The sequence below is a fragment of the Notolepis coatsorum genome, assembly GCF_963971535.1.
Source record: "Notolepis coatsorum genome assembly, chromosome: 5".
In the NCBI taxonomy this organism is placed as follows: domain Eukaryota; kingdom Metazoa; phylum Chordata; class Actinopteri; order Aulopiformes; family Paralepididae; genus Notolepis; species Notolepis coatsorum.
Genome location: NC_140169.1, coordinates 56,739,094 through 56,751,693, shown reverse-complemented (window position 1 = coordinate 56,751,693; position 12,600 = coordinate 56,739,094). Strand labels below are relative to the sequence as shown.

At 47.0% G+C, this 12,600-nt stretch overlaps 2 protein-coding genes across 2 annotated transcripts in view; one reads left to right on the top strand and one right to left on the bottom strand.

The window, feature by feature from the left end:
* brf1b (BRF1 general transcription factor IIIB subunit b) overlaps positions 1-968 on the bottom strand; it is a gene marked incomplete at its 3' end in the record, with an annotated part of 152,137 nt that extends 151,169 nt beyond the window's left edge. Inside the window, exon 1 of the mRNA XM_084314116.1 lies at positions 782-968. The remainder of the gene's footprint in view (positions 1-781) is intronic.
* Positions 969-1,323: 355 nt separating this feature from the next.
* The window catches only part of xrcc3 (X-ray repair complementing defective repair in Chinese hamster cells 3), a gene marked incomplete at its 3' end in the record, with an annotated part of 29,360 nt that continues 18,083 nt past the window's right edge, over positions 1,324-12,600 (top strand). Inside the window, exon 1 of the mRNA XM_084314620.1 lies at positions 1,324-1,473. Coding sequence (XP_084170746.1) covers positions 1,419-1,473 — 55 coding nt within the window. The 5' untranslated portion in view covers positions 1,324-1,418. The remainder of the gene's footprint in view (positions 1,474-12,600) is intronic.

The window sequence follows — 12,600 nt, the reverse complement described above, 5'->3', positions numbered from 1 at the left end:
TTCATTCACACTGGCACCAGGCAGGCACACACATCACACTACACACAATGGCTGAACGGCTCAGGAGACAGAGATTAATATCAGCCAATTAATTAAGGGGGAAGGGATGATTAGGTGGCCTTGATGTCAGAGACCTGATTGGGAATTGTAGGTTGAAGAAGCTTGAAGGACGATGGCGGTTCTGACTCGAGCTACAAATGTGGGACCCTGCATACTGCTACTGTATGCACGTTATTATTAATACACGCTTAGTACAATAGATTGATTGATTGAAAACTTTATTAACAGATTGCAGAATGGGTACAGTACAGTACAGCTCAATACATACAATTGTTAAGGGGATGCAGACCAGAGAAAGACTTTCGTCTGGTTTACATCAGGGTCCCCCATTTTCAATTCATCATAACATATGACATACATAGACTACAGATAGACAGTACTGCTACATCTATACATTTATGATGTGCAAATACAGTACTGTTTGTACAATAGCTAAACTAATATGTTTGCAGGGCCCGTGGTGGTAACGTTGTGTTCAGCTACACACGACTACGTTACTAAATAAGAGTTTAGATGATGAGATAACATTATTAGCTGTTTTATAGGAGGCAACCGGGAATCGAACCCGGGCCGCCCGCAGCACAGGCGACAGCGCTGACCAGTCAACTAAAGGCTCCATCCGTGTTACATATTATTATAACTCATCTGTGAAGATCGCTCTCTAGCTAAGCAGATCGATAACAGAGCCTGTTCTAGTTTATTATTATTATTATCAACTTACCAATAGCACCAAGAAACGATTCAGGGTTACGTTCGCTAACTGGCTATAATAACGAGTGACAAAAGAATAACTTATTATAGCCAACTCAATTTAATTGGCTAAATATATTATGGTGTGCTAGTTAGCGGCTACATCTCTTGGCATTAACGTGAGCTAATAAGCATGTTTTGATCATACTAGCTATGGGCTATTCTCTAACCATAAGAAGGTAAATATTTTGATATTTTTTTAGACACAAAATGACGTCGAGCTGTGGGAGTACTGTACGGGCAAAGTAAATGGGGGGTAATCACGTTGACATTATACATGGTGATATGTTTGTCTGGATCTATCGATCATCTTAAGATTTGTAATTAGTATGCGTATAGCCTATTGTGTAGAATTTGTAACACAATTATCAAAGCGTGTTGTCTTCTTTGAGTTGCAACACACATTGTCTTTAAAAGAGTGCACCCCCCTGTGGCGTTTAGATGGTTCCTCCCGCAGGCGCGATGTGATGACGCGTTCAGGATGCGCGCTGGATTCGAGCTGAGAGAGAGAACCACAACAAGACAACACGGAATCATAATACATTATAATAATTATAATAATAATAATAAAAGAGACGTGATGCGGCCCGCGAGCACCTGTGGAAAACATGGATTGGGAACAGTTTGAGTTAAACCCAAGAATCATAGCAGCTGTGAAGAAAGGTAACGTCGTCGACGTTAAACACATGATAAGTTATTAAACGTTAGCCAAGCTGTGAGTTCATTGAATGAATGAATGAAAACTTTATTAACAGATTGCAGAATGGGTACAGTACAGTACGGCTCAATACACACAATTGTTAAGGGGATGCAGACCAGAGAGAAAGACGTTTGTCTTGTTTACATCAGGGTCCCCCCCCCACCTCCAATGTACAGCTCCCCACCCACCCAATCCCACCCTACCCCCCCAACCTCCTCCAATGTACAGTTTCTACGTCAAATTTATATACACTCTTTTTCTGGACACTTTTTGTATCACAAACAGTACTGTATTTACAAATCTGGTATGTCATAAATGTATAGATGTAGCAGTACTGTCTATCTCTATGTTGTGTTTATGATGAATTGAAAATGGGGGACCCTGATGTAAACAAGACGAAAGTCTTTCTCTGGTCTGATTGATTGATTGAAAACTTTATTAACAGATTGCAGAATGGGTACAATACAGTACAGCTCAATACACACAATTGTTAAGGGGATGCAGACCAGAGAAAGACTTTCGTCTTGTTTCCACCAGGGTCCCCCATTTTCAATTCATCAGGACATATATGACATACATGACATACAGATAGTCAGTACTGCTACATCTATACATTTATGACATACCAGATTTGCAAATACAGTACTGTTTGTGATACAGAAGGAGTCAAGAAAAGGGAGTATATACATTTGACGTAGAAACTGTACATTGGAGGAGGTTGGGTGGGGGGGGTTGGGTACACTGGGATATTGACAACCATACTGGGTAATTTACATTGGAGGTGGTTGGGGGGGGCACACTGTATAAGCAAGCAAAACTGTACATTGAGGGGGGGGAGACTCTGTACAAACAAACAAAATTGTACATTGGACTATTGACAAAACCATACTAGGTAAATGACTGTACATTGGAGGGGGTTGGGTTAGGATATTTACAGGGGCCAGTGTTGAATTGCAGTCTCCCGTAGGTGTCTCTTGAGAGAGGTTTTGAAAGTGGGTAGTGATCCACATTCCTTTACAGCTTTGGGTAGGGCGTTCCACATTGATGTGGCATAATTGCGAAACGTGTTTAGTCCCTTATTTGAGCCGAATCTGGGTTTAACATGATTTGTGGAGCTCCCTCTGGTGTTGTGATCGTGGTATTCACTGACCTTTGGGAAGTATTTTGCCATGTACATGGGTACCTTGGTCGTGTAGTGTATCTTGTAGACCAGGCCCATTGCAAGTTGCTGTACTCTGTCATCTACTCTAAGCCATCCTAGGTTGTCAAAGTGGGCAGGGGTGAGGTGGGTTCTAGGAGTAAGGTCAAGCAGTAGTCTGACCAGTTTGTTTTGAGATGTTTGTAATTTTGTTTTTAGCGCCTTTGAGGTGCTTTGGTACCATGAGGTGCAAGCATAGTCGTAGTACCCCTGAATGAGTGCTCCTGCCAGAGTCTTCAGGGTATTCTTGTTTACCAGAGAGGAGATCCGGTACAAGAATCGAGTTCGTTGGTTGACTTTTTTTATTACATTGGATGCCATTTTGTCACAGGAGAGATTAGCCTCTAGGATGGAACCCAGGTAGGTAATTTCATCTTTCCTTGTGACAATATTGTCACCCACTGTAACTGAGAAGCCGTCGGTCTTGCTGAGTTTGTTATTTGAACCGAAGAGAATGGACTCTGTTTTGCCCATGTGTAATGATAGTTTGTTATCAGCGAGCCATATGCAGATTCTGCCTAGTTCCGAGCTGAGGGTTTTTTCAACCTGTAACTTGTTCTTGTCAGAGACCAGCAGGGCTGAGTCGTCCGCAAACAGGAACAAGTTGCAGTCACAAGCTGACGACATGTCATTTGCATAAATTAGGAACAGTAGCGGTCCTAGTATGCTTCCTTGTGGAACACCACAGCTCACTGTGAGGGGGGGGGATAGGGTACCGTTTACCTCCACCATCTGTTCCCTCCCCTCAAGGTAGGATTGCATCCAGCTCACTGATAGACTATCAAAACCAATTGCTTTTAGCTTGTCAATCAGAATGGAGTGATTGACCGTGTCAAAGGCCTTTTGTAGGTCCAGCATGACCATGCCGCAGTATTTGCCTGCGTCCACCTCTTGTTTGATGTGGTCATTCAAATAGAGAAGGCATGTGTCAGTGGAGTGGGATGTTCTGAAGCCAGATTGGAATTCGTAGATTAGATTTTTTTCCGCTAGGTACTTTTCTGCATCCCCTTAACAATTGTATGTATTGAGCTGTACTGTATTGTACCCATTCTGCTAGAGCCATATGGAATCCGCGATCACGGAATCGCGGACGGAATCGCGGAATTGAGCAATAAAAATGGAATCCACTATAAAAAAATAAAATAATTTTTTTTTTTTTTTTTTTTTTTACTTTTTTTTTTTATGTTGTGGGACTTGTACAGCACTTTGTTCAACTTTGTCAGTGCTGTAAAGTTTAAACCTTTTAAAATCTTAGACAAACAAAACACTTTGCTTTCATGAAATATTGTAAGCCATCATTTGAGGCTTTATAAAAGCAGCACAATGAACACAAATCTGTCAGTGCCGAGTCCGACCTCATCTTAAATAACAAACAGCATTACTTGTTGTAGTTAACAAAGAGAGGCAGAGTTGATTTTTCAAAAATATATAATTATAATTTTTTTTTAAATAATCAAATTTTATTTTCATATTCGAATCCCATGCCCATCGAACGAAGCTTCGAAGCTTCAAAGTATTTAAGATGGCCCTATTAAATGGACTGTTATATCTTATTAAATTGTGGACATTTATTCATTCCCACTTATTAGACACTATTTCTGATGGTAAAATAAGCGTACAAAGCAAAATACAGAATTCTGAAATATTAAAACGAAAAAAACGGAATTTGGAAAAAAATAAAATGGAATTTGGAAAAAAATAAAACGGATTTCATATGGCTCTACATTCTGCAATCTGTTAATAAACTTTTCAATCAATCAATCAGTCCCCCATTCTCAATTCATAATGACATTTATGACATAGGGACATACATGACATACAGGTAACAGGTTATATAGTACTGTTACATTTGTGACATATACAATATTCAAATATACAGTACTGTTACCCATAGATCCTGACAGAGTATATACATAATTCTGATGTCCATGATTATTGTGTGTCATTATGTCCCTTCACGTCAACTAGTAAACTGTCCGAAATGTCCGTTTTAACACTAGGGAGTTGCACTCGACAGTCGACATATGAAAATGGGGGACCCTGATGTAAACAAGACGAAAGTCTTTCTCTGGTTTGCATCCCCTTAACAATTGTGTGTATTGAGCCGTACTGTATTATTGTACCCATTCTGCAATCTGTTAAATAAAGTTTTCATTCATTCATTCGAACGTTTACCAGTGGTAAACTCTGGTAGGTTCCCCGATACCCCAGTCTCAACACGGTCTCATTCGAAAACGTAAATACAATACTAATCGACCACAGGAAAAAAGCAACATAGTCTACGTTATGTTATAGTCATATGTTGTGAAGGGCCAGATTAAACTGAATATATATATGTATCGTTTGATATACTTTGTATATTATTTATATATATACACGGAATATCCCTTTACCTGCGTACAGACCAGAGTAATATTCGCTCTCCTATTGGACAGCGCCCCCAGGCGCCAACGCGCAAGCCCCCAACGGCAAGTTCAAAGACAACTCCAGGCATGTCAGAACATGCCCAGAGTCTGCGTAGTAATACGAGACAAGGACTGAGGTTGGGACTAGATATTCACTTAAGTATAAATACGGCGCAGGTGTAAACGGCAGTAATATATTCAGTTCAGTACCTTACCACCTTCACCACGAGTCAACGTGCAGTGAAGTGAGCAACCTTGCATCTAAATAGAGCATTGAGAACCGCGTGCGAATAGAATGTTAAAGTGTCAGAGTTTAATGCAGTAACATTGAGTTCGACTTAATCTAATGTGAAGTAATAGTCGATCATTTATTGTATATCGTGCGGCCACAGTTCTTCCGTGTGTAGCATTACCCATCGGTTCGTCGTGTCTTTAGCTAGTGCACTTATCCAGGCTGTGTGGCCTAAATACGTCGCCCACACCCGAGGAGTCCTAGGCGAGAACCGTTGGACATGTACACAGGAGAATTGGCACTGGCGATTGCAGAACCATTCCTGGTTGGATTATATTGCTTTGGGACCGTGACCACCGGAGAAGAGCACCGTTGATTTCCACTATCATTTGGGATTTAACCTCGTGAGGATTACCACTCGGGCCTGCCTCGTGGAAGAGGCTGGCTAGCTGTCGTCAATGCTGTCGAGCATCTTGGATTACAACTATTGCTTTTGTCTGCTGATCAAGGGAGTACAAGCACCGACTCCTGTACCTGGAGCCTCTTTATTCCTCGTTGACTCAGACGGAGTACCCGAACATTCCTCTACCCATTGTCTCCAGTTGGTACCGGTGTTGCCCTATATAATTGCTACTATACAACAGGTGGCGTCAGCTTAGACCCATCATAGTATTCATACTATTCTTAGTGACTTATGCTCTTGACTGACTTTACGTATATTCTTCGCCATACAAGCGCGACCCTAATTCTCATTCTGTAACCTAACGTTGCCTAATAATAATAAATTACCCTCCAATAGTATTTCTGTGTCAATGCCGTGTTCTTGTGAGTGTTCACCATCAATATTTGATGTACTGTTTGGCCAGTAATTAAAGTACATAACTAGCAGTGGTTTAATATATCACAATCTTTAATACAGTCAGGGTTTTGTAACCCCTCAGTTACACATAAGTAATATATTTACATTTCGTGTCTGCAAAAATCCCAAACAAACAGGGTAACCGGGAGTCGAACCAACAATTATTGTGGTTGCAACAAGCGAGTGACTAAGCCATGTACGTTTTTACTGTTGGTCAATAAGACAAGATACGGATAAGGTATTCCTTTATTGGTCCCCTTCAACATCTTTATACCTACACAACTGAAAGGGGTGGGGGGCCAGAGGTATAGGGGTGTCATGACATGTTTGGGTGGGGGAGGGTTTGTTGGGGTTAAGAATGAGGGATGGGGGGAGCTCCAGTAGCTCACTGCGTATCTCGGCGCTATTTCGGCGTCGGGGACAACCGTGCGCGTCACGGATCTGGGGTACACGAGTTCGACTCCCGGTGTTACGAAGGATCAGATTAAACCGAATATATATATTTATTTATTGATATATATTGAATAGTATTTGTATATCGTTTGATATCCCTTGTATATTCCTTGTACATATACACGGAATATCCCTTTAGTCCAGCCCATAATAGTTCATTCTCCTATTGGACAGCGGTCCACCGGCGCCAGGGACCGGCCCCCGGAGCCAAGTTCAAAGTCACCGACACGACATGTCTGTACTTGCCCGGCCCTGCCCAGGGATACGGCGACAGAAATGAGAGTGGCACTATTTGTGCACCGTGCGTATAAATACGGCTTAGGTGAATGTAGAAGACTTTTAGCCCCTTACCTCCGTACCCTTCGTGCACTTAGCATGTTACCGATAAGTTGAAGCCTCACCCACGATACAACGTGCGGTGAAGTATGGCCTGTTTGGCCTCAGAATAAGAGCATCGAGACCGCGTGCGAATTAGTAACTGAATTGTCAGAGTTTGGCACTATACCGTCGAGTGCGACATATTTCTATTGAGTCTTTAATAGTCTATTTGTGTATAGTGTATCGTGCGGTTAGAATTCTATAGTGACCAGCATCTCCAACGCTTTCTCGTATTAGCTAGAGTTCTTATCCAGGCTGGGCCGACCGCATGGCGCCTTCACCCGAGGAGACCTAGGCGAGAACCGTATGGACATGTACACTGGATTAATCTACCCGACGACTACATAGCCTTTGCGGCTGGAATATATTTGCTTTGGTCCTATGATTTATGGAGCGGATAATCGCCGACGCCTGCACGTGTTGGATTTACCCCGAGAGGAGTCAAGTCGAGTCGGCGCTCAGAGAGCCTGAGGCCGCCTAGCTTTCTTCACTGTAGAGCTACAGTCTACAAGAGAACCAAGCTGTATTCGTCTGTGGATCAAGAGACTACTGCACCGGCTTCTGTACCTGAAGTCTCCCTAGTCATCGTTGACCAGACGTCCTACTACCGACAGATCTTCTACCCCCTTTGCTGGCTTACAACCAGTGGGAACCCTTTCCAGTATCTCCCGCTATCACTAGTGTACCATAGATATAATTCCCTAAGATTCAGGTTGTATAATTACCTCCTGCGTAACCAGAGAATGGACATTCGTTATTGATTTGCCTACGCATACTCCTTTGCCTTACAAGTGCATTCAAAGAATAATGTAAAGTATCCTATGTACCTTTTGCTCCATTAAATACTTGATTAATACCTTTGACTGGAACCGATTTCATTGTGGGAAGTGTTCATCATATTCATATATCGTGTACTGTATGGCCAGTAATTAAAGTACATAAAGCGGTAGTGGTTTAATGATACCATACTTATCAATACAGTCAGGGAATTGTACCCCTCAGTTACAATTGGTCCTTCGAGCCGGAGAATAACTAGTGTAATATTAATATAGTGGTATTAATATTGAAATGGCCTATGATGAACACTCCACAAAACGGTTTTCCTAAAGTAGATCGCCCGCAGCGTAGACGGCAGCCACCTCAGTACTTAGAGGATTACGTTGCCAGTATACTACCTAGCCTTCTACAGACGGTAAACGCGGAAAAAGTAGATAGTAAAATTATGTCCGACCCTATCGCCCAGGTTACCCCGCCAATAGAGGCCCTAGTGGGTTCTAATGTAACTGACCAAGCTCACGGTAGGGACCAGGAGGGAACTGACACGACTTTACCCCCCGCCAAGACCGAAGAAGTAGTCCCCGGAGAGCCCCAGGAGAAAGACAACCCTCCAGAGATGGAACTCTGCCCGGTACAAGAAGAGGAGAGCGCCCAGGAGATAGAGCTCCAGGACTCCCCGCAGGAGAACGCATCTCCAACGAGTACTGCCAGGAGCGGATCACCTCAACCAGCGTCTTCCCCCAGCGAGGCGGACAAGATGCTGGCACAGGCGTTCCTCGCCAGCCTAGCAGCCTCAACAGAGCGCGATCGACTCCAAGCACAGACGCTTAGTGAGCGCGAACATTCTTCCATGGAAAGAGAACGCCTCCAAGCGCAGCAACGGAGCGACGAAGATCGTATACGTCTAGAGATTAGACGCCTTCAGACGGAAGAGAATATGGTAAGAGACCGGGCCGAAGCAGAGCGCGCCGCCGCCGAAGCCCAGCGCGCCGCTGCCGGTGCCCAAAGAGAAGCAGAGCGCGCCGCCGCCGAAGCCCAGCGCGCCGCTGCCGGTGCCCAAAGAGAAGCAGAGCGCGACATCGCTCTCACCAAGCGCGAAGCCGAGCGCGACCGATTACAAGCGCAGCTAATGGAGCAGCTGATCGCCAGGGCAACACCCCCTCCCTCCGCACGGGGTTCCAGGGCCTCGTCAAGACACGGGTCAAGGGCACCCTCCCCTAACCGATTAAGCGACCTTGAGCCCGACCACCAGAGAGAGCCTATACCCCCCTCCGAACTCCTTCCCCGACCGGTCCCAGTGAGACCCAGCTACAAGGAAGGAACGGTATACACCGCGGAGAGGCTAAATAGACGACTACAGGATCTAGAGGACCTGACAGAGGAAGAAGAAGAGGGAGAGGAGGAGAGTCAAGCCCGACAGCAGCACAGTACTCCACAGGACCAGGAGGTCCAGTACAGCCCAGGCTCTACCCCCGCGGCTCTGCGCTACAGACCCCCGACTCAATTCACGGGTGAGCTTGACGCACGACCAGCCCCGAGGAATAGCACCTGGATACGCGGGCCATGGTACCCTGCCGGTACCAGCCCACCGAGAGGCGTAAGAGGAGACTCGCCTAGGAGGCCTCTCTTCCAACGCTCACCGATGTGCCAGCCATCTACGGCATCATACATTGGCACACCGACGTTTCCAGACTTCACCCATGAGAACAGAGCACAGTACACGGAGCTACGGATGTGCTTAGAGACAATGATGGCTGATGTAGCTGATGAACGCCACAAGTATGCTATCCTATTGAAGCACCTCAAGGTGCCCCGAGCGCACAATATAGCGCTGGCCTATGCCACCTCTACTACCCCATACACAGCGGCTCTAGCAGCACTCAACCAAAAATATGGACGCATATGGGACTACGTAATACAAGAGATAAGGCATATTGACCGCCTACCCCCAGCAACAGACAATCGCTCACTAGACGACCTGTCTATCAAGGTACAATCCCTGGTAGGGATGCTGGGGGCGCAACGAGAAAAGGGTATGCACGAACTATACGCAAACTCTAATGTCGAGAGGATTTTAGAGAAGCTTCCGCCCGCCCGACAAGAGCGCTTCAGGCGGCAAAGAGACCACCGTGATCCTAACGGTCCCGAGCCATCCCTCCTAGACCTAGCCGACTTCCTGGCGAGAGAAGTCAGCAGCCTGCGATTGGATACGTTCGTGCGGAGCACACCAAGCTCCAGAGAGGGACCTAGGAGAGCAAACGATGGCCGAAGATTGGTGACTGTCATGCACCAATCAGAACCAGTACCGAGCAGCAAGAACCACAGTACCCCCTCGATGAAAGAGAAGTGGAAGATGGTGTGCCCGTACTGCGAGAAAGAACACTGGTTGTCACAATGTGACACATTCAAGAAGATGACCGCCGACGAAGTGGGTCAATGGATAAAGTCCAACCGACGCTGTTACCGATGTGCGCGCAGTCACATGGCAGCCGAGTGCCGCTTAAAGAAGAGGTGTAGTCGGTGTGACGGAGCCCACCTAGATGTCCTACACGACAGTAACAGAAGAAAGCCTGCACCCTCAAGCAGCACAAAGGCAAGTGTTATGTACATTGACCCCGCCAGCAGCGGGGGCGCCCGAGTGCTCTTAAAGGTGGTCCGCGTAACACTGAGTTACCAAGACAAGGTCATGGACACTTACGCCGTCCTTGACGACGGGTCAGAGAAGACCCTTCTCCTCGCATCCGCTGCGGCCCAGCTGGGGCTGCGGGGGAGCGAAAACCAGATGACGATTCGGACAATAAGAAGAGATCTAAAGACGATAAAGGGCGAGAATGTCTCCTTCACTATCGCAGCAAGCGGGCAGCCAGAGAGACGGTATAGGATTACTAATGCTTTCACCAGCCAAGAAATAGGCCTGTCGCAGTACACCTACCCCATCGCCAAGCTGATGGATAAATATGTGCACCTGCGTCAACTACCTATCCCGCTCATAGACGGTGCCACCCCGACCCTGCTGATAGGCTCCGACCATGCAGACCTCATAGTCCCGATAGACCGGGTCCACACAGGGCCCAGAGGCTGTCCTGCAGCAGTCGAGACCCGCCTAGGATGGACATTACAAGGCCCCCTCGCTAAGTCTCTTAACCGAACAGCAGCCACTAGCTGCCTCCACTCCAGAGTGACAGAAGAAGACACCACCCTCCTACAGCATGTCGAGAGGCTATGGACACTAGAGACAATGCCCTTTAAGAACGAAAGGAAAGACATTCGTTCCAAGGAAGACATTTACGCCATAGCACTCCTAGAGCAAGGGACAAAGAGAGTCAAAGTCAACGGAGTGATGAGATACGCAACTCCACTCTTGAGGCGAGAGGGTATGCCCACCTTCCACGCCCCAAAAGAAGCGACGGAGCGGTATCTATTGAACACAGAGCGGCGCCTAGCCAGAGACCCCGCTCAAGAGACTGTGTACCGCGCTGAGATTAACAAACGAATCACAGCGGGACACATAAAGAAAATTGACTGGCGACGTCGTGCGCTGCTCCGCGCCTCCCTGATCAAAGACGGCTTTGATCTCCGGCAGCGGGCCAGCAGCGACCCCCCAGTATTGCGCAGCCTCTCCCCAGAGGACAAGCCCCTGCTGCGGTTCCTATGGAGAGAGAGGATCGGGGATGAGCAACCAGCCATCTATCAATGGGAAGTCCTCCCTTTCGGAACCACATGCAGCCCATGCTGTGCTACGTTTGCACTGCAAAAACACGTCGCAGAGGACCCAGCAGCAGATGAAGAGGTCCGACAAAGTGTAGAAAATAGTTTCTACGTGGACAACTGTCTACAAAGCGTCTCGACGCCAGAAGAAGCCGAGGCCCTTCTACTCAAGCTCCGCGCCTCCCTGATCAAAGGCGGCTTTGATCTCAGGCAGTGGGCCAGCAGCGACCCGCAAGTATTGCGCAGCCTCTCCCCCGAGGACAAGGCAGCAAGCAGCGAGACCTGGATGGCGACCATCCCAGGAGAAGCCCAAGAAATGACATTAGGACTAGTCTGGCGCTTCAAAACAGACTCGCTCCATTATAAACACACACCCCTGACCAAGGAGCAGGGAAGGTCGACTGCACTACCGACCACCAGACGGAGTGTATACAGAACACTCGCCAGACAATATGACCCGTTGGGATGTATTCTACCTTACACCACCAGGGCAAAGATGATTGTAAGAGCGTTATGGGACAAGGACCAGGGCTGGGACGACCCCATACCCGAACACCTTGCATCCACATGGAGAGAGTGGGAGACGGAACTCAGCTCACTCCCAGGTGTTAACATACGCCGCAGCTACTTCCCACCCACAGTGAGGCCGGAGACGTGCCAGATGGACCTGCACGTCTTCAGCGACGCCTCCGAAGTAGCCTACGGCTCGGTGGCCTACTTGCGTGCCCGAGAGGAGAGAGGAGAAATACATACTGCTTTCATCCTGGCTCGCTCAAGAATAGCCCCACGAAAGCAACAATCTATCCCGCGTCTAGAGCTCTGCGCAGCCCTAGCAGGAGCGCACCTCGCCACGTTAATCCAACGTGAACTCACCATTCCGGTGCAAAGAACAATCTTGTGGTCAGACTCCACGACAGTACTCACATGGATCCGGTCTGATTCGTGCAGATACAAGGTCTTCGTGGGGGTCAGAGTCACAGAGATTCAAGAGTTAACAGAAGTAGCAAGCTGGAGGTATGTGGACACAAAACACAACCCAGCTGACGTCATCACCCGGGGAATGTCCCTGGATGACCTCAC